This window comes from Magallana gigas, chromosome 4 (assembly GCF_963853765.1).
Source record: "Magallana gigas chromosome 4, xbMagGiga1.1, whole genome shotgun sequence".
NCBI classification, from domain to species: Eukaryota; Metazoa; Mollusca; class Bivalvia; order Ostreida; family Ostreidae; genus Magallana; species Magallana gigas.
Genome location: NC_088856.1, coordinates 4,579,820 through 4,601,674, shown reverse-complemented (window position 1 = coordinate 4,601,674; position 21,855 = coordinate 4,579,820). Strand labels below are relative to the sequence as shown.

The 21,855-nt window shown below is 33.0% G+C and overlaps 2 protein-coding genes across 3 annotated transcripts in view; one reads left to right on the top strand and one right to left on the bottom strand.

The window, feature by feature from the left end:
- The first annotated feature begins 11,495 nt into the window (after positions 1-11,495).
- The window catches only part of LOC105325837 (uncharacterized), a 77,368-nt gene continuing 67,008 nt past the window's right edge, over positions 11,496-21,855 (top strand). Inside the window, exons 1-4 of one of the 2 annotated variants that reach the window (XM_034450034.2) lie at positions 11,496-11,677; positions 13,631-13,715; positions 14,833-15,008; positions 15,311-16,866. In XM_034450034.2, coding sequence (XP_034305925.2) covers positions 11,638-11,677; positions 13,631-13,715; positions 14,833-15,008; positions 15,311-15,453 — 444 coding nt within the window. In that variant the 5' untranslated portion in view covers positions 11,496-11,637 and the 3' untranslated portion in view covers positions 15,454-16,866. Of the gene's footprint in view, positions 11,678-13,630; positions 13,716-14,832; positions 15,009-15,310; positions 16,867-21,855 lie in introns of those variants that run through there. The other variant, XM_066080993.1, reaches the window with a different exon arrangement.
- LOC136275002 (3-[(3aS,4S,7aS)-7a-methyl-1,5-dioxo-octahydro-1H-inden-4-yl]propanoyl:CoA ligase-like) lies at positions 17,527-20,180 on the bottom strand. Its single transcript, XM_066083234.1, has one exon. It carries the CDS (start codon positions 20,127-20,129, stop codon positions 18,408-18,410), a length of 1,722 nt encoding a protein of 573 aa, XP_065939306.1. The 5' UTR covers positions 20,130-20,180; the 3' UTR covers positions 17,527-18,407.

Here is a 21,855-nt window from a genome sequence, read left to right as displayed (position 1 = left end):
GCCAATGGTTTATGGAGAGCGGAGTGGACCGAAAACCCGTGGCTAGCGAAGATGCCGTGGGTTTGACTAAGAATAAAACAAGTTGCTTTTTTGCGTGAAACAGAAACCAAATTAAACAAGCATTCTGAGAGTATTGCATAGGCAATACACGTCCCGTACCGATTTGTGGAAATTGTAAAAACAAAGCACTGTTAAGCAGAATATCGAACCCGAACATTTAAAAATTGGAATATTGAAAATTAATTTTCTCGAAAATATGTCAACCAGACGCTACAAAAGTGTAAACTTGATCTGTAGTTTGACATTTTGAAGCTGTTCAGCAAATTTCATATTATTCCTCAAACGCATAGAGAAAAAAACTGTGGAAAAAGTGGGACAGACAGACGGACGTACGCAGAGGAAAGCTATAGTCCCCTTCGGTGAAAACCGGTAGGGGACTAAAAAGGATACAATTAATTTTCAGTTCATAAGCTGGAATTTAATGTAATGGATGTTTATTATGTCATTGATTACTTGGCTGGTGCTGGGTAGCAGTCCTGGAAGGCACTTTGGTAAGTGTATATGTTCATGTTGTTAATGTGCAATATTGCCCCGACAGCAGCGATGGAGACTGTTAAATGCTCTCTGTGGGTAATACCTGTCCTTGTGGAATTGTGGTCGAAGCAGAATCATGCAGAATCGAAGCAGAAAAAATGGACAAAACTCTGATATTTGTTACTTTTATCCTTCATATTTCATAGAAAATGATTGTTTAAAAGATGATTTTTCACTGTATTTGCCAATAAATTAAGCCCCGGTCCATCCTATGGAACAAAGATATTGTTATTAAGCATCATTAAAAGAGTTTATATCTTGAATGTTATAAACTTGTAGGCACCTTTCATTTACTAGATCTTGACCTTAATGTTGCGACTGTTGAAAAGCCAAACATTATTAGAAATCAACGTATTTTATGTAATCATATGTTGCTTAGTAAAATAAAACGTTTATTGCATTAATGTACAGGGAATATGAAGATTTATTCCCCAGTAAAAACAAATTTCTCTCGGGCGAAGCCCTCGGGAAATATGATTTTTTTTAAGGGAATAAATCTTCATACATGTATTTCCCTCCCCATTATGCAATAAATGTATATTGTAAATTCTGTTCTGAAACAGAGATACTTATACAGGGTATTTATATTAGTAGCAAAGCATGGCATATTGAGGCTAATAAGTCGTGCAATGATAGTAAAACGTTGCAATATTACATGAGACACGTTGAGCAACAGTCTCACGGTCGCAAAACAGACGCATAAACACTAGCGATTTATCTTACGATCTTTATAAATCGTCCATTACTCTTGCGAGTACACAAAACGTTGTAAAACGTTCGTACTAATGCTCGTGCGTTGCACTGCGATAATTTGGATTGCGTTTGGTCGCGTCTGAATAGTGTGCATGTCCACTGTTCAGAGGAGACTTAATGCGACCAGTAAAACGTATGCAACGAATGCTAGAGCTCGTGCAACGTAAACGAGAGCTCGTGCAACGTATGCGAGAGCTCGTGCGAAGCTCAAAATTTTCGATCGCAAAGTGGTGTAAAGTGGTCGTGCGCCAATTGTGAAAGAGGCTTAAGATATATACAGACTATACACACGACAGATTGTGATGCGTTACCTAATAGGTATCAGAGGAAAGGTATGAATACCGGCATCTCGCGTCCAAATATACAGAGTTAGCTGTAAAGTACAATAACTGCTAAAAAACAAAATAAGACAATAACACCTGTTGTGTATAGAATCAATGATGAAAGACGCTGTTGTGTTTCTGATCAGCTTCTGTACACATGTTGCACGATTGCACGAGCAATTTTTGTTCATGTGAAATCAGGACGCCATTACCAGCTATGCGGGAAATAAAGTTGAAAGTTATTTTATGGAATGCGTGTACTTTTTTTCGTTCAATGCTTGCATTTAATTTACTAACATTTGGTACATGTATTCATCTATAATTTATCATATAAGAGTGATTTTTTAGTTTATTTATTGCTACATAAATAGGTGAAGTACAAATCACTCGAGTCACCGGTAATATGTGGTCGTCATTTACTACAGCACATCAACATATATTTAAAACATGATCTGAAATGTTTTCTTTTCTCATTTTAAATTGGTTTAAGGTTTAGTTGTAAATTAATTAACAAATCAAAAGGTGTTCTATCAAAAGGGTTTTTCCAATAACAGAAAATAAGACGGTAAGGCAAGGTCCCGACATTTTATTCGGATCGCCAGTTACAACATCACGTCTGTTTAGAAAAAAAAAAGCACATCACTTAAATTGATTTGAATGTTGATAATATCAATTGATTAATAAATATATTTGGTAAATCAATTTGAATTTATCTAAGAACAAATAAACTGAAAGGTACCCATTCACGATTTCAGATCACAAAAAATTATAACTTCACGTTGAAAGCCCCCGACAATTTTCTAGGTCTGCGTAACTTAAGTCGGCATTCTTTTTTTTTAATTTGAAAAGGATATAAAATTATATATATTTCAACCCTTGTTTAGCCATAATGTATTTATTTTTAAACATACGCTATTTTTTTAACGTCTCAGGTAACGAGATCTCTCTCTCTCTCTCTCTCTCTCTCTCTCTCTCTCTCTCTCTCTCTCTCTCTCTCTCTCTCTCTCCTGAGAATCACTTAAAGCTATGTAACGTCCAGTATGTACCCAATGTTTCAAACATTTAAAAAAAACAATCAAAATAGTATAACATTAATAGTTTACAATGTTTAAGAAATCGGCGATGCAAGTTATGTCGAAAACCAAAGAAATGATTACGGTCTAAGAAAGGAAATTAAATTAAAATATTTTTGTAACTGTTTAAATAAGAATAACAGTTTTAAATCTTAGTATGTTATCTAATCCCATATAAAAAAAATCCTAACAAAATAATTTATCTGGTCAGCGATAATCTCCGTCCGTATTCATCGAAAGACATTAGGTCAATAAGCCGTATATGGAAGTTGCATGCTTATTTCACGGTACGATACGCTTTTTTGTCCGTCTGGAGGCGGGTCTTGCATAAATTATCTTGCACGCTTTTTGCACGGTACGGTTCGTTTTGTGAACGGTACGGTTCATTTTTTGAATGGTACGGTACGCTTTGTGAACGGTACGTTTCGTTTTGTGAACGGTACGGTTCGTTTCTTGCACGGAACGGTACGGTTCGTTTTAGAGGTGTTGTAGCAGGCTTCAGGGGCTGTAATTCGAATGTTAACCCACTTTTCAAATGTATTTTATGCATTAGTGATCAACAACATATCTGTAAACAGTATCTGTAAACTCAGTGTTGCAGTATCCGAGATTCCAAATCGTGTCGGCTAGAGTAGACTTCTATTCTGACCTCATAAATCCGGACGAATCAAACATCGAACATCGAAGCAAATGAGGGTCGATTTTTGCAATTTCAGGTTTTGCATCCACACAAACTGGTTTGTCTTAAAGTGTGGTAGCTTGGTATTTCTTTTTGCAAGTGAAATCCAACACGCATTTACCGTCCATTGATTGTAATATCCTCAGTCCAATGTCTTTAGCTCTCTCCGCATTAACACCTGGCGTTGCTGCAACACCCGTTTCTATGTTTCCCAAACCCGGGCCTATTCTTCAACAAAGGGGTTTCTCTCCTCAAGAATGGAAGCAAATATCATTGTATCTTTATATTCCCTCTTTTGACGACTTACATCATTTTCTTTATGCTGATCCGACGAACATAATATTGTCCCTGTAAATGACATCATTGCATTGTTTACCTCAGCACAACCAGGCATAGATAAAATCCAGAGTGTTCTCGGGCTTTCACTGATTTCTCGTCCTCTGGTAATTCCACCTGTAGTCTTAATGCTTCGGATCAAAGCTTGCTCTAAAGCCAAATCAGATGAAATAACGACTAACAGATTTGTACCGAACGCTCTAACCCAATGCTCTATTCTGTAGGGTAAGATTTTTGAGAACGAAAACATTTATGATTGGAGGTACATCAAACATGTTTGGTGGTCTGGAAAGAATTGTGACTTTTAAACAGTCTGTGTTGGTCTTACCACAGTTTATGGGCAGGGATGGGAGTCCTTGGAGATGGTTTACATCCTGACTCTAAACCGGAAGTTTTATTGACCACAGCAAACATAAAGTAAACTTAAGGTGGAAGGCTACATCGTCACAATATGTCTGACATCCGTTTGAAACGCCATTTTGTTCGAGATTGATAGCATTATGTCGTGGTACAAAATAGCTATACACCGTTCTATTGAACTCTTCTAACGAGGGAGATGAGATAAGAATGAAATCACCTAAACGCTTAGAAAATACATATGAATTCCCTTCTTGATTAAAGCTTTCAACTAACATTGATTATCAGCTGTTATGTAGAGAAAACGTGAAATCAAAATAAAATACTGTTTCCCTGCTAATGGCAAAACATATTTGTCATGTCATCTGCAACAGACGATCATAAATATGTGACGGATTATCGATAAGGGGGAGCAGATGATTTTAACTTGAACCCTATATGCGTGATTAACTGTTTAATATAAAACTAAAGTTCTGTAGTACCATCTCTTGTATTTATTGATTCCAACTTCCGAAATTTAAAACATTTGCAGAATAAGACTTGCATTGAATTGAAAATTTGAAACTTAACTAATGTATTTTAATTAAAATAGATACAACTAGGTAGGCTAGCAATAGCAGTGGAATCTGGATTTGCGATCCAAATGAGCGAACGACAGAACCTTGAAAAAAAACCCTTGTTTTTAATTACCACGTACATGTGTATCACTATGGACATCTAATGTATGTATGAATATGCATATGGCTGTTTATAATCTGTATTGTAATATATAAAATAGTAAAAGGCAATGTAACTACTAACATTTTGTTTTAAAGAGTTAAATATAATGCATTCATCAAAAATATAATTTTTCAGATTCAAATGTTATCATAAGCACTATTAACCTTATTCCTACATTTTAGCATAAACTTTTACTTTTTTTTCATTTTTCTTCCTGATTTTTTTTAAATTAGAAAATTGGTCCAAAGATATTTGATACCAAGTAAAATCAAGAAAGACAACTCTTAAACAGGATCTTTCAAACCAAGATTTTTGAAATAATTCATTATTTTTTTTGATTTTTCAATTTCATTCAATTTCTGTTTTCCATCTCATTAACCAACGAATATTGTTTCTATTTCCAGATTTTTGTGGGATTTCATCCAGCAGTTTGCCATAAAAGAATTTTTTAATATTTTAGTTTCATATTTATGTGGATTCCAATAAAAATCATACAAACTTCATTCATGATTATTTTGTTTTTCATTTTCAAACGTTATAACATTTCACTTTCATTAGAGTTTTAAAACAGAAATGTTTAAAAATTTGACATATAAGGGGTTATCTGGAAGCAGACTGATATTTTAAAAATTCTCTTTAAAATAGAGTATTGTACTTTGAGGTCTATTATTGTTGAATACTGTGCCTATTATTAGTAACAAATGCATGCAACAAAAATCTCTTACACTTATTTGGTGTAGACATCCCCCTTAAATGGAAGATATTTTTCGGAGCACATTATACGGTTTATCGCGCAGCTTTTTTTTCTACTTTGTTTTCAAAATTGTCAGTGATGTCAAGCTTCATTCTCTTGTCACCTACTTTAAATTTCACGTAGATCAAACCATTAAAATACCGGGCACTTTCGATACTTTGTGCTCTGAGAGACGCTTGATTAGACTCACATTGGCTTTTGTGACATCATCCACTAGTCGGAATCCGTTATCTTTGACCGCGGACCTTTTCTTCATGACCCTGGACATGACATCAGTGTTGATAACTTTAATCAAAATCAGTCTACCTTTTCCCTGGGATTTTATGTGCTGCTACGATTTCTTGGTCGTTTAGAGCGACTCCCGCGTTTTCCTTAATAAACGTTTTCAGTTTTTCCCTTGTATTTTCCTTCTCTGTTTCCTTAAGATTAATGATTTTAAAATTGTACTTTCTCGAATACTGTTCGTTATAGTTAGATCTCCGAAGGGCCTTGACTGCCGCTTCTTGAGTTTCAGTTAAGTTTTCTTTGTATTCTTTGAATTCTTATTTGCACTCCTGTAATTTTTCATTTAGGGTTTCAGCTTTCATCTAAAATTTTGTTGTTAGGTTACCATCACTGTCTATTGTAACCATCTCCCCAGCGTAATTTCAGACCACTTACTCCCAAGTTTGTTTATATCGTATACCAAAGAAAGAGTTATCGTTTGTCCTTCTACTTCTAATTAGCTTCCTTCTCAGATAAACGTTAATTCATCTAACATTTTCGTTATACCTTTGCTATTGGACATTTTCACATAAATCAAATTGATATTCATAGACGGATAAAGTATTGATTTATAACATGAAAATTTTTGTTAAAAACAACACAACTTATGGAAGTGAAACGAAGGAAGGAGGGTGTCGTTTGACGAGTTGTATGCCTTTGGTTTAAGTAGCATCCATTGGAAGTACCATAGAAAAGATGAGAAATTTAACCTGTGACGTAGAACATTAACGCAATTGCAATAGGTGCTTCTGTTTGAAAAGTACTGAGGCATTTTCTTTTTCATGAACACTTCAGAATCGTTATCTTGTTCTATAATGAGATGATTACTGGTATATATGTTGAAGTATGTGAAATGAATTGTACTCGTTTTTTTGCCCATGGCCAGCCTTTTATATTTTACTTCTTCCATGTTGGTTTTTTTCAGGAATGTTTGAATGTTTTTCTGTCAGTATGCTTTTGTAATTGCATTGATTATGCAGCTAATGTCAGCTATCAATTTGGTCCTTCTGTTTTGCTTTTTTTGTCTTTTTTGTGCTAAGGATATAAACATCTTTTTTTAGCTGTTAATTCCTTGATTGCGCTCATCCGTCCATACGGATCAGATGACGTTTTTTTGGAGATGCCATCTCTACGATCCTGATACAAGTCAAATCTAATTATGTGACAATTGTACTCCGATGTAATGTACCTAATTCATTGTTTCAAATAAGCTTATATCACATTAGACATTTTTGTTCAGTCATAAAATACATGCTGATTTCATAGATCACAACTATAAATCAAGTAGTTATTATTATGTTTAATGATAATACCTTTTATGTGACATGTGTTTTTCTTCTTGTTTTTATCACGTATGATATTTGTTTACATTTGTTAGGTCTCCTATTTGGGCATATGACGATTAGGTAATTAACTGTTGTTATCTCTGGTTCAAGATTCTAAATTTAATACGATCAGGGTAAGATAATATTTAAACCAATCAGCGTGGCTCCTCAATACCACGTGACCATTTTTGATCTATTTACTAGAGGAGTACGCCACACTTTATTTTTAGAAGATATTTTGGGAGGTTGATATATATTTTTTGTGATGTCTGTTTTGATATTCTCATGTGTCTTATTTAGACATTTATCACTTTAACATCGCGTGTTTGTTAATGTCTTGTTGATTATATATTCAATTGCATCCGTCTTTGTATCTCGTTATTTTTATAAAGTCTGTATTCCTTTTTCATACTTGTCGGGGAGAAATCCCATAATCTTTTAAATTGATTGCTTAATGTTTTGCGATTATTCATAGTTGTTATTTTGTGATAAATCGAAATTTTGCTTAGAGTAAGAGAACATTTTCTGGGGAACGACTTTAAAATCCTTCCATCATTAGGCAAGTACCGCTTGATTCCTGTGTATTAACCAGTATTCAAGATTCGTTTGCTAATATGCCGAGAACCTTCCATATGGAATGATCTGTTAATACTGGTACCAACCGACAAAATTCGATAATTCAGTAAAATGATGTCTTTGGTGGTTTTTACTGGCTGTGAAATTAATAAGTACAGTATTTCGGTAATGGTTTAAGCGGTTTATGATTTTCTTTGCAATGTTAACTACCTTCATATCCTCATAAACCACCAACGACATTAACTTATTATTTAAGTGACGCCAAGCAAAATGGAAATTAGGTTGGGGATATATCTTTTGATTATTAGGTTTTCAATTTTTCGTTGAATTTTCATGAATTGTTGAAAATATTTTTGTCTTCAAATTCAAAAAAAGTTATATTTATTGAACTGAAGAAAAGAACAATTCTTTCTTCAATTGGTAGAGCCACTGTCATTAAAAATCTGTTTATTCGAAAATTTAACCTTTTATTTAAATAAATTTACTGCTATTTTTCTTTTTTGCTTTCAAAGGAAATGATATTTTTATAAACATACGAGGTATGTTTGATATGTAATCTGTATTGTAGCATAGCGCAATAGCGTTTTGTACGATGTCGTGGATGATAATACGCTAAATAGCTCTTTCCGATACCATTCAAACGGTGTAAACGGTTGTAAAAATAGATTTGAAACGGGTCGAGAGAAATGATGAATGTTGAAGAAATGAATTTGAAATCATATAAAAGTTCGCACAAAACATGGTCATTCACATATGCACAATTTTACTGAATTTGGAAAGTTTGTTAGTGTTAGTTCGTAGTTGGAGAAGGGAATGTCTGACTGGCAAAGAGTCTGTCTAAGATGCAGCGAAAACTGGCCGACTTCTGACTCAAACAGACAATGCAAAAATCTCAAAAGTCAGCGAAATAACAAGTACACGGCTCATGATATTTCCAAAGATGTTGGCATAACGCTTTTGTATGCGCACTTTATTTCATAGCCTATATTTAAAGTATTTTTTTTTCTCGGTCAAATGGCATATTTTGAGAGATTACCAAAACGGGTAAAGTACAAACCGTTAGCAATTGCTAAAATATTTTCCAAATTCAATCAAACAAAATTTGCAAGTAACAAAAATCGCGGAGAATACTTTGAATGGATGTAAGTTTCATTTCTCTATTTGAGTAGAATGTCTTTTAAATATTGTAAATACAAATTACATATTGAACAACCCTCGTAGAATATAAAAATGTTGTTTTGGTATCAGCCCGAGCGGTTGAAATCGGTCTACTTCAGAACTTTCACAATCGTTTTTTGACAAACTTTCGTCGCTGATATAAAGAAGCGGGCCTCATACGAGGCACTTTATTTATCGAAAAAAAACTTTTTTCCTATACAAATATTACATTGCAAAATTCCGTTGCTGAAATTTCGTTATTTTTATTCATTTACTTCATTAAAATTCATATTTTTAAGCGCATTTTTGACTACGTAGAATAGCTGGGTTTATTTCATATTCATCTTAGTTTTTTCTAGGTATGCTAGATATAATCTCATATTCTCAATACTCCTTAAGGTTTGCAAATCTTCAAAGCATAATTTTTCTTCAAATAAATTTTTCTGAAGATGTAATATTTTGCGAAATAATTATTTATATTTTAAACAATAATCAGAACATACAATATATATCGCCTTAAACTACCGTTTTACAATTTTGGTCAAAATTCATTTTGCCGCTATAGTGATCACTTTGTTTACATGACAACGAATTTTCTCTGAATTATAACTCTACGACTGACACTAAAATTTTGGTTGATCAACAGAGATGCATTAATAAAGCGTTGTATACATTAATGACATCAAAATACATACAAAAAAATATTGACAAAATCGTAACCATACCCCATTAAGATTTTACTAATACTTGTACTGCTATTTACTAATTTTATCTTTTTTACTTATTAATTTTGCTTGAAGTAAAAAAATTCTGATGTTCTAAGATGTAAGAATAGCGCTTGCAAATTATCGTTTAACACAAAAAAATTACAACACTTAACGATTTCTGAAATGAAATTGTATAATTCAAATTTGACTAAAAGCTACCAGATATACTGAGAATGATGTGACTTATTTATATTACATGTAAAAAAAGAAAAAAAAGGTAAAAAAAAACAAAATGTCTTTGTTGGTTTCGAATTTATAAACTTAAAGTGTATGTAATTGACAGAGGTGAATATGGATAAAAAAATTAAGATGACGTCACCGTTAATGTAATTCGATGTACAGAAAGTCTGAACATATTTAATGGTTATGTCTAAATTTCAGATGTTTACTATGAAAGAAACACACGTTATACAAGACAAACATACATTTTTGAATGATTTAAGACTAAATTGCACAAGGAACAAACAAATATCTTTCAAATATAGGTTTCGAATTTATCAAGACATGCTGTAAATTTGCCTCGATTTTTTTTCTGCCCCGAGTAAATGAAGGGTATGATTTATCTTTATTTTTCTAAGATAATAGAGTGCAAAAAGGTCTGACAGAGAAATGTGCCATTGTTTTGTACATTTGTTTTATAATGAAAGCGTGCTATTATTCCAAATACACAACTGTTTTATGGATGACCTCCCTTGCTTGGACATAGTTTTTTGCAATATTTTTTAATATTTGTTTTTCAGCTTTTAGCGTTAAATGAAAATTTTAAGACGTGCCATACAATGTTAACTTCGTTATATTATTTTATGCTCTCTCTCTCTCTCTCTCTCTCTCTCTCTCTCTCTCTCTCTCGCTCGCTCCCCCCCCCCCCCAATAAATTTGTCTTCTTACATACAAGGGTAACGGGGAATATAGGTTTTTGAATGCAATATGTTTTTGAAAGAAGGACAGAGACAGAAAATCTATTCAGCCCAGGAGGATCGAACAACCCTGTTTCCGGATGATGTATCATCTAGTCAAAACACGCATATCAGTGCTGATACAATGCAAGGTATATAGGAATGGATTAATTTGTGATCAAACGAAATTTAAATTCTTTTAAAAGCACGGACGCGACAGAAAGATAACAGTTTCAAATAAGAAATTAAAATTTATAATTCGGCAAACAGTGTTTGCTCACTGTGTATATACTACACGGTGAGATTCGCGTATTATTTTCCTAAGAACCTTCTATACATGGAGGAATCAACTATTACACCTATCCTACATTCTGATTGACTAATATCTTATTTTAGATACATAGGTTTGTATGTTGAATGTATATTTGAACAAAAAAAATCAAAGATTTGTTAATATCAATAGTAAAATGATATCTTTGATGGACTGTTCGGGTTGGGAAGGTAACTTCGGACACAGCACACCTATATTTTTTTATAACAATAGTGAGCAAGTAATTTTGATAAAAGTTGATGGAGAGTGAGCTTGTTTACAATATGTGTATACTTTGAATATGTAGTGTCCTGCTTTCTAGAAGTGGTACATATTAACTGTAAAAAGAGTTAAAATCTTTATAAAGCATTCATGAAAACATCCACAAGAAACTAAACCACATTATTACAGGACCAACAGAATCAATGACAACTAAGAAAAATAGGGAAAACAAAAAGGAGCTTAAGTAAACATAAATGACACATTCATTTAGAAACATAGTTCAAAAGATTTAAATCCCTTAATAACGTTTCTTTCGGTAAATATTCCTTCGTTCGGGTATGTGCCTATAGAACACTTCAATATCCCTGTTCCAATGAGTTTAGATATACTCCTTATTGGAAACTTCATTGAGACTGCACATCATTAAAAATAACCTTTGAAATTTTTAAAATCCAATTGAATTTAAATACGCAGTGATTTTATGACGGAAGGTCTATTTCGTCCCGTCATTACAACACCCTATCGCAAAAATGAAGAAACTGATTCTGGAATTGATTATTACAATACTTTGTAAGTCATTTTCGTATGTTTTGATCAATTAGTATGGTTGTTACATAATGTAACAACCATTTTATATTTAATGATAATTTAAATACAATATTATATCTTAAACATATATATCTAATTATTAACTTTTTGTAAAAGGAGAATAAAAGGAATCTAAAAAAAATATAGAATAATATTTTTTTTTCATATGGATATGTAAAACCGCACTTGACTGGTAAAATTCCCAACTATACTGAATATTAAGTTAAGAAATCTCTGAAAATATTAATTTTTTTTTTTATAAATCAATGTGGATTTCAAATTTCAAAGGTTACTTTGTTTAAAATTCAAGTTCCTGAAAGAAGCAAGGTGCGGTGTATGTTTAAAATAGAGCTGTTATGGTTTCTATAAGGATTTTGACATTGGCTTAACATTTTAAACATTAGGCGAGGACTATTTTATATCTTATATCTTATTATAAAAAGGTTTGAGACACACAATGCTCTGATTTACATTATATGGACCGATGTTTTCAATCAAATCGAAATCTGATTTAAATCTTATACATGGTACGTAGTCAATAAGAACACAAATAATAAAAACACATTCTAAATGAACAATTTTAAGCCTTGTGTCAATATGTTTATTTAACATAATTACATGTATTTGTTCCTAAATGTAATATTATGTTTCAAAATCGTGAACTTTGGTTCCTTCATATCTAACAGTATTGTCGAACACTAAATTGATTTATGTTTTCAATTTGTTTATTGTAATATACAATAACTTTAGTCATGAGTCATTACTCATAAAATTAATCATGAGCCAATAGTTACTAGATTAGCCAAGATCCATTAGTTATAAAATTGGCCATGATCCATTAGTAATAGACTTAGCCATGATCCATTAGTTTCTAAAAATAGCCATGAGTCATTAGTCATAAAATAAGTCATGAGTCATTAGTCAGAAAATTAAACATAGATCAATCTAACATAAAAATTACATATATATTTCTGATAATCAATCTTAAATCAAAATGTATAGCATATTTACGCTTCATGACTCATTGTTGCTCCTAAGGGAGCGTTTGATTTTGTCTGTCCCTTAGCTTAGTGTTGTTATGATTTTATCATTTTTGTACACGTTTTCTTATAATGTATTTTCTTCACTGTCATATATTACTGATTTCGATTAGTGGAATTTTTATTCTTTAAAAAGGTTACGTTTTTCAGTAGTAAATATTGTCTGATGAATATTGAGGTACATGGAATAAAATTAATGTTTCTACAAACTGACTGAGTTACAAAATAATATTAATGACAGATCAGTCCAATACTGAACTCGTTCGTGCCGTAAATTTTAAGTCTTGCCTATGTTTGAAAACTTCTGCACACTTGTAGAAGTGTTGCATTGATCAATTGACGTTCATTAAAATTCAATTCATATTATAGTTATTGTTATTATCTATGGTGAATTTTTGAAATAAGTCATAAAAAATTATTGTCCCAACTTGAATTGATGTGTTAAAATAGATTAAATTTATCGGTGAAGCATTGTGCTGAAAAATGAAATGGGAAACCTGTTTAAACAGTGTGTTTTTGACAATTATTTACACCATAAGAAAAACAAGAGACAATTATTGTTAGAAGTCTTGGTCAATTATTGCAGTTATATAGTTTTGCAGTCATCAAAAAGAATTAAACGTCCCAGCTGGCGGTTTGTGCATACATTAGCAATACTGCGTAAGCTGGTAAGAGTGGGCAGGTATTCAATCGGCCAATTAAATCGCTTCTTCTATAAACTGTAACCCCTGACTCGACATGTTTAACTGTTCAATCAAATAATGTTGTCTCTCAACGCAGCGCTATATCGGCTGAAGTGTATACTTTCAAACCAGTTTTGCGATAATTAAAGCTTAGAAAGGCAAGCAGACATTAATATATTTCTGAATCAATAAATAAAGTACATTTTTTGCAGGTCTTCCTGGTCTGACGTCTGCTGCCTGTTATTACTATTATTACAGCTACTACTGCTACTCTTACTACTATAACAGCTACAGCAGGTTAGTAATTGTATTCACATTTAACGTGTCTTTTGGACCTTCTATCAATTAGGTGTTGTTAATTTTTTTAGCAGCAAAAACGGTATATCATATGATGCTACAATTCAAATCTTTATGATTATGATTTTTTTTTAAAATGTACCAGTAAAAGTGTTTTCTACTTAGGAGTATAGAGCAAACCAATTTCTTTTTTATTGGATGACAATTCAATCACAGCTTGTTCCACAAAACATGGTAAACATAAAGAACTGCGAACGCTAACGCCCGTTTCCCGCCTACATTTTACATCCAAATATTTCGGAATTTCTGTCAGATATTCAATAACTAAGTTTTCTACTAAAAAGTCTAATCAAACCCTAATCAATTTATATCAAAATAAAATTTGTAATCAGATTACTTATTTTAAACAAAAGTTTTGCTAACGCAGGGTCTTAAAAAAATTCATTGAAATCGGGCTCTTTAGCTATGAGTGAGGAAACTATTATTTACCGGCCAATATGTGCATAAAAACTCAATAATAACATATTTACGATATATATTAAAGTAAAATTTCATTTTAATTCATGTATGTTAGTTTTTTATCGGAAATTTACAAAGCAAAATTCTTTTTTTGGAATTTATTTTGGTCTGTAGACATATGCCCCCCCCCCACCCGTGAAAAAACAATCCTTTGGTAAAAATATCCTAAATAACAATGATTAAAACCCCTCAAAAGGAATTTTTGTTACATGGGGGGGGGGGAGAGATCTTTATAAAAACATTTCCGTTTTCCGTTATTTTCTATTATGAAATGAGCTATTTTATCTCTCTTTGTTTGACCAATTATTTATATTTAATGAAAATATACATAAATGTTTACATTATTATAAAAAAATAACTTTAATTGGACAGCTTTCAAAAAATGACTTTTAGTTAGGAGGCTAGACAATGCTATCGTTCGCAGTCCTTTATAAACCCTATTGTATTTGTAATTTTAATGGTAAATTATAAATTCTGACTAGAATATTGCAGCTCATTTTTCTCTACAATACACGTGAATGTTCTGAATGCTTAACAATTATCTTATTTATTTAAATGACATATACAATTGTAACTATAATAGCGCTCTCTGTTTCAGTGTGGGTACATACGTTGGTGCGGCCGTTGGGGGAATAGTGTTCCTTATCGTAGTGGCTGTAGTCGTCGTGTGTATCTGTGCCGCTAAACATAACCAGAGGAACCGCGTGGTCACGATGCAAGGGGGAGGGGCTACAGTGACTAATGCCCATAATGTCAACACAATTCAGCACCCTCGTATGTTATCGTGTATTTCTTTTAAAAAAAATAATCATTTTATATATTCCGTTGATTAAGATCTATTTGAATCTTATTCTCACATATCTTTAATAATTTCTATCATTATCATATCACTCGCAATTATACATTAGTTTTTTTTCTATAACGCCATATAAAGTGATAATGTTATGTTAACACTTTCATCATATATAGATCATCTGAGTATTTGCCGAAGAAAAAATTAAAAATAATAGAAACTGTGGTGTCTAAAAGTGTAATTATATGCTACCTTAATTAAAACTGTTTTTCTCATTTTACAGCCCCGCCTGCAGGTTATGGCTATGGAGCACCGCCTCCGCCAGGATATGGTCCAGGATTAGGGCCAGGATACAGCCAACCCTCTCAGTCCATGTTTGGCGATCCCGCCTATCCCCCAAACCAGTACCCTCCCCCAAAATATTAATTAAAATATGCTCTTACAAAGAATTTCATTTAATGTCCACACATCTTTACAAAACACTTGGTTTCTACTTTATAATTTACAATTTGAATAAGCCTTGTGTTTTCTTGATCACGAAACTGTACATTGCTTGGCTTATTACTAAGTTTGTTAAAGGTAGCGGGATGGTCCAAAGATCTTGCTTAGAATTTGCGTATGGCATTTACCCCATTAACTGTCTCATTGATGAAAAAAAATTCAGAAATTTTGGGCTGTAAAATTTGAACGTTTTCCTAGTATATCTTTATACTTATTATCATAGTATAAAAATGGTTATAGCCATCCAAATCTCTTAAAACATGAGGTTGGGAATACTGGTATATAAGTTTTTCTTTTTATAAACTATCAGTTTCATTTTTATTCCTTTTATTTGTAATCCAAAATAAAGTTTAACACTATTTATTTTTAATACAATATTTTTGGAATCCCGGCCTCGGTAAATAGACTTTTGCCACTATGTATTTGAGCATGATACTTCTATTTAAGAACACTTGTAACTGCTTACTTATTGTTTTAAGCAGGATATTATAATTGTTTTCATCATCATCAGCTTGTTTTTAATCTTTCGCAGGGCAAAACGACATCGTTTGATGAAGTATGACGTAACATCAATTGTTTCATTTACGTCATTTAATTATTTACCTACTAAAACGTCGGCAAAGTATTCCAACAGTACCTCGATTATCGTGAAGGTGTCTATTGTATATTTATTTTAATGTCGTATTTTCCCAAAGCCTTTGATAAGTAGATTGCTCTCAAGTGATCGGGCTGATGAATTCTGTTATTTACCTTACAATACTTTAAAAAATAGAAAACGTATAAACCTTATTATACTAAAAATAGATTTTCATAAAATTTAATAAAAGATAAGACTGAGTGAGTGAGAGAGAGAGAGAGAAATAGAGAGATAGAAAGAAAGGCAGACAGATATCAGTTGTAAATCTACATCAGTAAAACAGTAAACCGTGTTTGCATACACCCAAATCCTCCAATGTGCTATTCGCTGTACATCGGGCTAAGTCCTCGGTCGAGATTATCTCATTGGGTCTCTAAGACCATGTTTTAACCTCATTAAAAGGCTATAATTGTTTAATGATTTTAATAATATTAATAATTATAATTGAATAAATTATCCTTAATATCTTATGTTTACTACGGACACTACAGACCTCGCTTTTCATCCTTTTTAAGAATTCGAAAAAAAATGAATTTTGTATTTGATATCGAGTAAAATGTAATTCAATGAACAAGTCAGAGAAGTTGTTATTTGAAAGGAGCAATTTTTTGACGAGTTTGATTATTATCATGTGTAATTATAAATTAATTGATATGCAATATTGTAAATCGGTTTTTTATGATATCCAACTGAAAATGATAAAGGGCTAATAATAAAAAAAATGTAAATCTTAACCTGCTCTTGAGGAATTTATAACTTACATTCTTTGATTTAGTTACCGTTCATTTTAACAAATAGAATTCAATAACAATGATCATTGTAAAAAGCAACTTAAACGATAAATATGTGTACGGTATCAAGAAGGGTCCAATAATTTGTTAGTCCTTGTTAGCCTTCACAAGTGCCCTAGGAGAGCAAAAGAATTATTTTGTTTTTCTCTTTTACATATTTTGTAAAAAAGGTTTTATAATCTTTCTCACATTGTTTGCCACATGAAAATTATTTTCTATGCTCTGGGGCCCATATAACCTGCTTGTTGACGCAAAATGCTAGTGTTTCATCCTTTGACATGATATTTTTGTTTACCCCGAAAATGCTTTTTAACCATAATATTCAAAAATAGATAAGATAAGGGCAATTATCTCAGTTGGGCATAATTTCAAGATATATAACTCTAATGCATTGTATAAAACAGAAAATTGACTTCTTGTATCCGAAACACTTGACTAATGAAGCCCTAAGAGCTAATAGATTTAGGTCAAAGGCATTATTATTATCCAATCAATAAACTTAAAGTAGATGTATAATTAGGCTATTAGACTGTATTAGTTTAATAACAAATAATATTGATAGTACATGCATATAAATTTACTTTAATATCTAAATATCAAAACTTGGCTCGAGAGCAATTGTATTTCACAATTAAATAATCATGAAACTAACGAGAGAGAGAGAGAGAGAGAGAGAGAGAGAGAGAGAGAGAGAGAGAGAGAGAGAGAGCTGTACAAAGTTAAACATGTTCGGCCAAATAGCATTGCCAATCCCTCAATCGAAAATTGTTTATTCAAATGACACTAAAGCCTCTGGAAATATAACATCTATACTCAAACGTTTAACAGGTAATTTCAAATCAACAATGAGAGAAAAGCAAGTCAAATGGAGAGCGAACAATAAAAGTATTGAAGTTGAAGTGCAAAAAAATAAGTAAAAACGTGCAAATAAGATTCTTATGTCATCAATATAAAGAACTTAACAAATTCAACTTATCAACAAAATAAAAAATCTCGCATACAACATCAATAATTAAAAAAATATGAGGGATTAAAACGGTACATAAATGTCGTGTAAACATGTTCAAATATTCATTCAAAGTATTTAAAACCAAAAGTAAAAAGGAAAAATACAAAATACGGCAGCAGAGCAAATACGAACCTCAACAAAAGTTGGAAGGTTTGATCAATCCCCGGGGGCATTAACTAAGGCAAGCTCACTTTTGACCTCAGCCACATTTTCCACTAAATGTTTCTTTTGGTAAAAGTGAGACTGAGATCAATAGTGAGCTCGTCCAAGTTTTATTGCCCTTGGGTCTGGTGTCACGGACCGTCAAATCATGATCATCATGATAATCATTCTATTCAGTGTAAAAAGTAGAATTAATGTAATCAGCATTTTATTGACTTTTCCGATTAAATATCTAATACAATATAAGAAAGTTGGAGACAATAATGTAGATATAGATAGATCAGTAAAGGTTGTATTTAAATGAACAATCATAATTTTTCTTACAATCAGCGTTTTCGAGAATGATTTGTCGAACTGCGTTACGATCAGGCTTTCCATTTGCTAGCCGTGGAAATTCTTTTAAACTTATGATCACATGCGGGACGTACATGTATCCAAGCAACTGATTGTGTGTCGTGATTTTGAATTCTTTTTGGAGGTATTCCTGCATAATCTTCACGGAATCCTCACAATGTGGGCGATATATTATGGCAGCAGTTGGAACCAGATCGCCGGAATTCAAGTCTTTAACTGGCATCACAATGGCTGAAATTACATTGTGCTTAGACTTGATAGCATTCTCAATCTCAACAGGATAAATTCTTCGGCTTAAGACTTGAATAACCTCTTGACACCGGCCCTCTACGATCAGAGCATTATTTTCTGTAACAAAACCAGAGTCTTCATGGCAAAACCATCCATTTTTTATAAGATTTCCTTCCATCGGTTTTTCGTGATTAAGATATCCAGAGAATTTCGTTATTGATCGTACCCATATTTTGCCTCGCTGACCAACCGGTTGGAGGTATCCATTCTGATCAGTTATCCTTATCTCTACTCCAGGAAGTGGTCGATAGCTAAGAGCCGCGTGCTTTTCCTTTGACTTATCGTCTATAGTAAACAATCGAGATGCAACAAAACCAACCTCTGTTGAACCAAATTCGACTTGATATTCTTCACATATCCTGCCAATACTTTCTAATATTGAGGATGGAACAACTGAGCCTCCAATGACAATTCTTGGTACTTTCAATGGCATATTCTTTTTAATTATAACATTTAGTAAGGATGGAACAAAGAATGCTCGAGTTGGTTTTTCTCTAGCTATAACCTCACAGGAAATCATAGCTGCATCTGCAGTTGAAGCAAATTGGAATGCATTTGTCTTTGTGACTCGTGTTCCACCGCTACTGATTTCCCAAAATGGATATCCTCCACTCCAAAAGAAAGGATTGCTATTGTATAAGATCTCATTTTCGTTATCTGTTGGGTATGTTTTGGAAGAGTGATACCCTAGCACAACCATGTCATAGTGCGAATGAGGTATTGCTTTTGGTACACTTGTTGAACCCGAAGACAGTTGAATAATTGACGTATCCTCTGGATCAATTCTCGGCAGAACTGCTTCAGTCTCCAGGGAGCACAAATCTCGAACATTGCTTAGCGACGGAAATGCCTCATGTTGGCAAAATAATATAATTTGTTGTAATTCTGAAATTTTTCTGCCATCATTTTCGCCGGAGGTAAAATTCTTGTGAAGTAAGTTTTTGATCATATGACAGTTATGACCACTTTCATCTAGATCAATGATGAGTATCTTTACCTTCCCTAATACATTGAACAATTCTAACATGGTTTCTTCTTTTTGTTGGTATGGTAAACACAGCGAGCAACCACCCGCCATCTGCACACCCAAATCAGCAAAAAGCCATTCTGGAACATTTCTACCACTGAGTCCAATTTTATCATATCTCTTAATTCCCATTTGAACTAGAGCTCTTGCAAAATTAGTAGCCTTGTGGTAAAGTTCCCCAAATGTAACAACGTATCGTTCATTGTCATCACCGATGGTAATACAAAATGCTTTATCTGGAGTTTCATCTGCTCTTCTCTTAAGTAGATCTGGTAAAGTAGTGTATGGAATATCCAAATCAACGTTACTTCTTAAGTAGCTGTATTCCATTTATATATAAATGAAAGGATTTCAAGTTTATTAAATTCAACACCACCGTCTTCGACCACAGCTTTAGAAATAATGTAACTGAAACTTATATTTAAATATCTTATAAAACTCAAACACGCCTTGAACTTAACCTTCGTCTACCGTCAGTCGGTATTACATATATTTATTGTACTGTGTAAAATTCGTTTACAAAAGATGTCACTGAAACGTGCTACTATTCCTTTAAAACAAACTGTAGTGTTCCATTCATGATAGTAATCGTACTGTTCAGAAATTAAACTGTAAAGTGCAGAAATCGAAACGTATCGTTTAAGAAACGTAATAAAATGTACATAAAGCGAACTATGTAGTGCAAATAAAGTGCAATGGTATCAAATGCAAGTCCAGCCAAAACGACTCCACAGAACCGAAACTACAAAAAATGAAAACAAAAACAAAAAAACGCATCCTACCTTGCAAAGAGCTGTCATAATCAATTTATTAAAACTTAAAACATAAACAGATTGTCACATAATGCTTTGTGTTACTGAGACAGAGAGACATTCATCTAATTTATTGAAAAGAGCGTATCGAACTAATATTATTTAAACAGTTAATGTGTATGTTTATTTGATATATTCTTTCTCACCTGTTGTTCTTAAGTAGAATGTATATAATTTTGCACAAACCAAACGTCAAACAATTGATTTGATCCTCATCCTATAAAGCCATGGACGAGTTCAAACAAGGCATCGGATATTTCATCCTTTTGCTGAAAGTTAGAGCAGGACTTTGTTTTATTTAATAATAATGTTTAAGCACCGATAGAGAAAACGAGTCGAATGAATGAAGAATTTAAAGCGTTGGAAGACAAAATTGATTCAAAATTAGAGAGTTATCGCAAAGAAATACACAAGCTCGCTCAAGAGCCGATTACAAGTAGTTTGAACGATCGTGATCCACCATGTGGTTGTGGTCCGATCATTAGCTGCACTAAACAACCCAGTCCCACTTTTGCATGTGCCTCTAGGGTAAGCCCGGATATCAAGGGTGAGCTGCAGACATTAAAAATTACTTTGAATAGTGTAAGCTTTTCTCTGAACTTAAGGTAAATGAATCACGTCAAAGGATCCGGTTTGCTTGTGGAGTTTGCTTCGCCACTCCTCTGAACACAGATCGCCGTTACCATTGCCGCTCAAATGAATATAAATAGTCTTTGTATAATTTCATTTTAGCCTAATTATAAAAAAAGGACAAAAAATCATTTTTCGGCAAAATTATTGGGGCGGCGGCCGCCCCTGTTCCGACGCCCTTCCTTATCGTGTATCAATCGTATCGTATCCTAGGTGTAAACTGTTCTATCGTGCATGGATCCTATCCTTTATCTAGCTAAAAATAACAATGCGGGTGCGTTAGATATGCAAAAATCTCCTTTAAAACAACTTTCTACAATAGAGATTGGAACGAGAATTTCCTCGGAGATTCCTTTTGATAGATCAAGTTCTGATTCAGTATCTACTAAAATGCATACGCATCCATCTTTGTCAACAGCCAGTTCAACTCAACGAAATCAAAACTCTTTTGAGCACTGCAAAAGAACATTCTTGTAATTAACGCCAGTTCGATAGACGATATATCTAGCAAACCTGATATTCCAAGGCAACAAATATAATATTGAGGTTTGTAGAAGAATTTGACTAGACATACGTGCAGCAATGAATGCATGAATGAAGGTAATAGAGGGGTT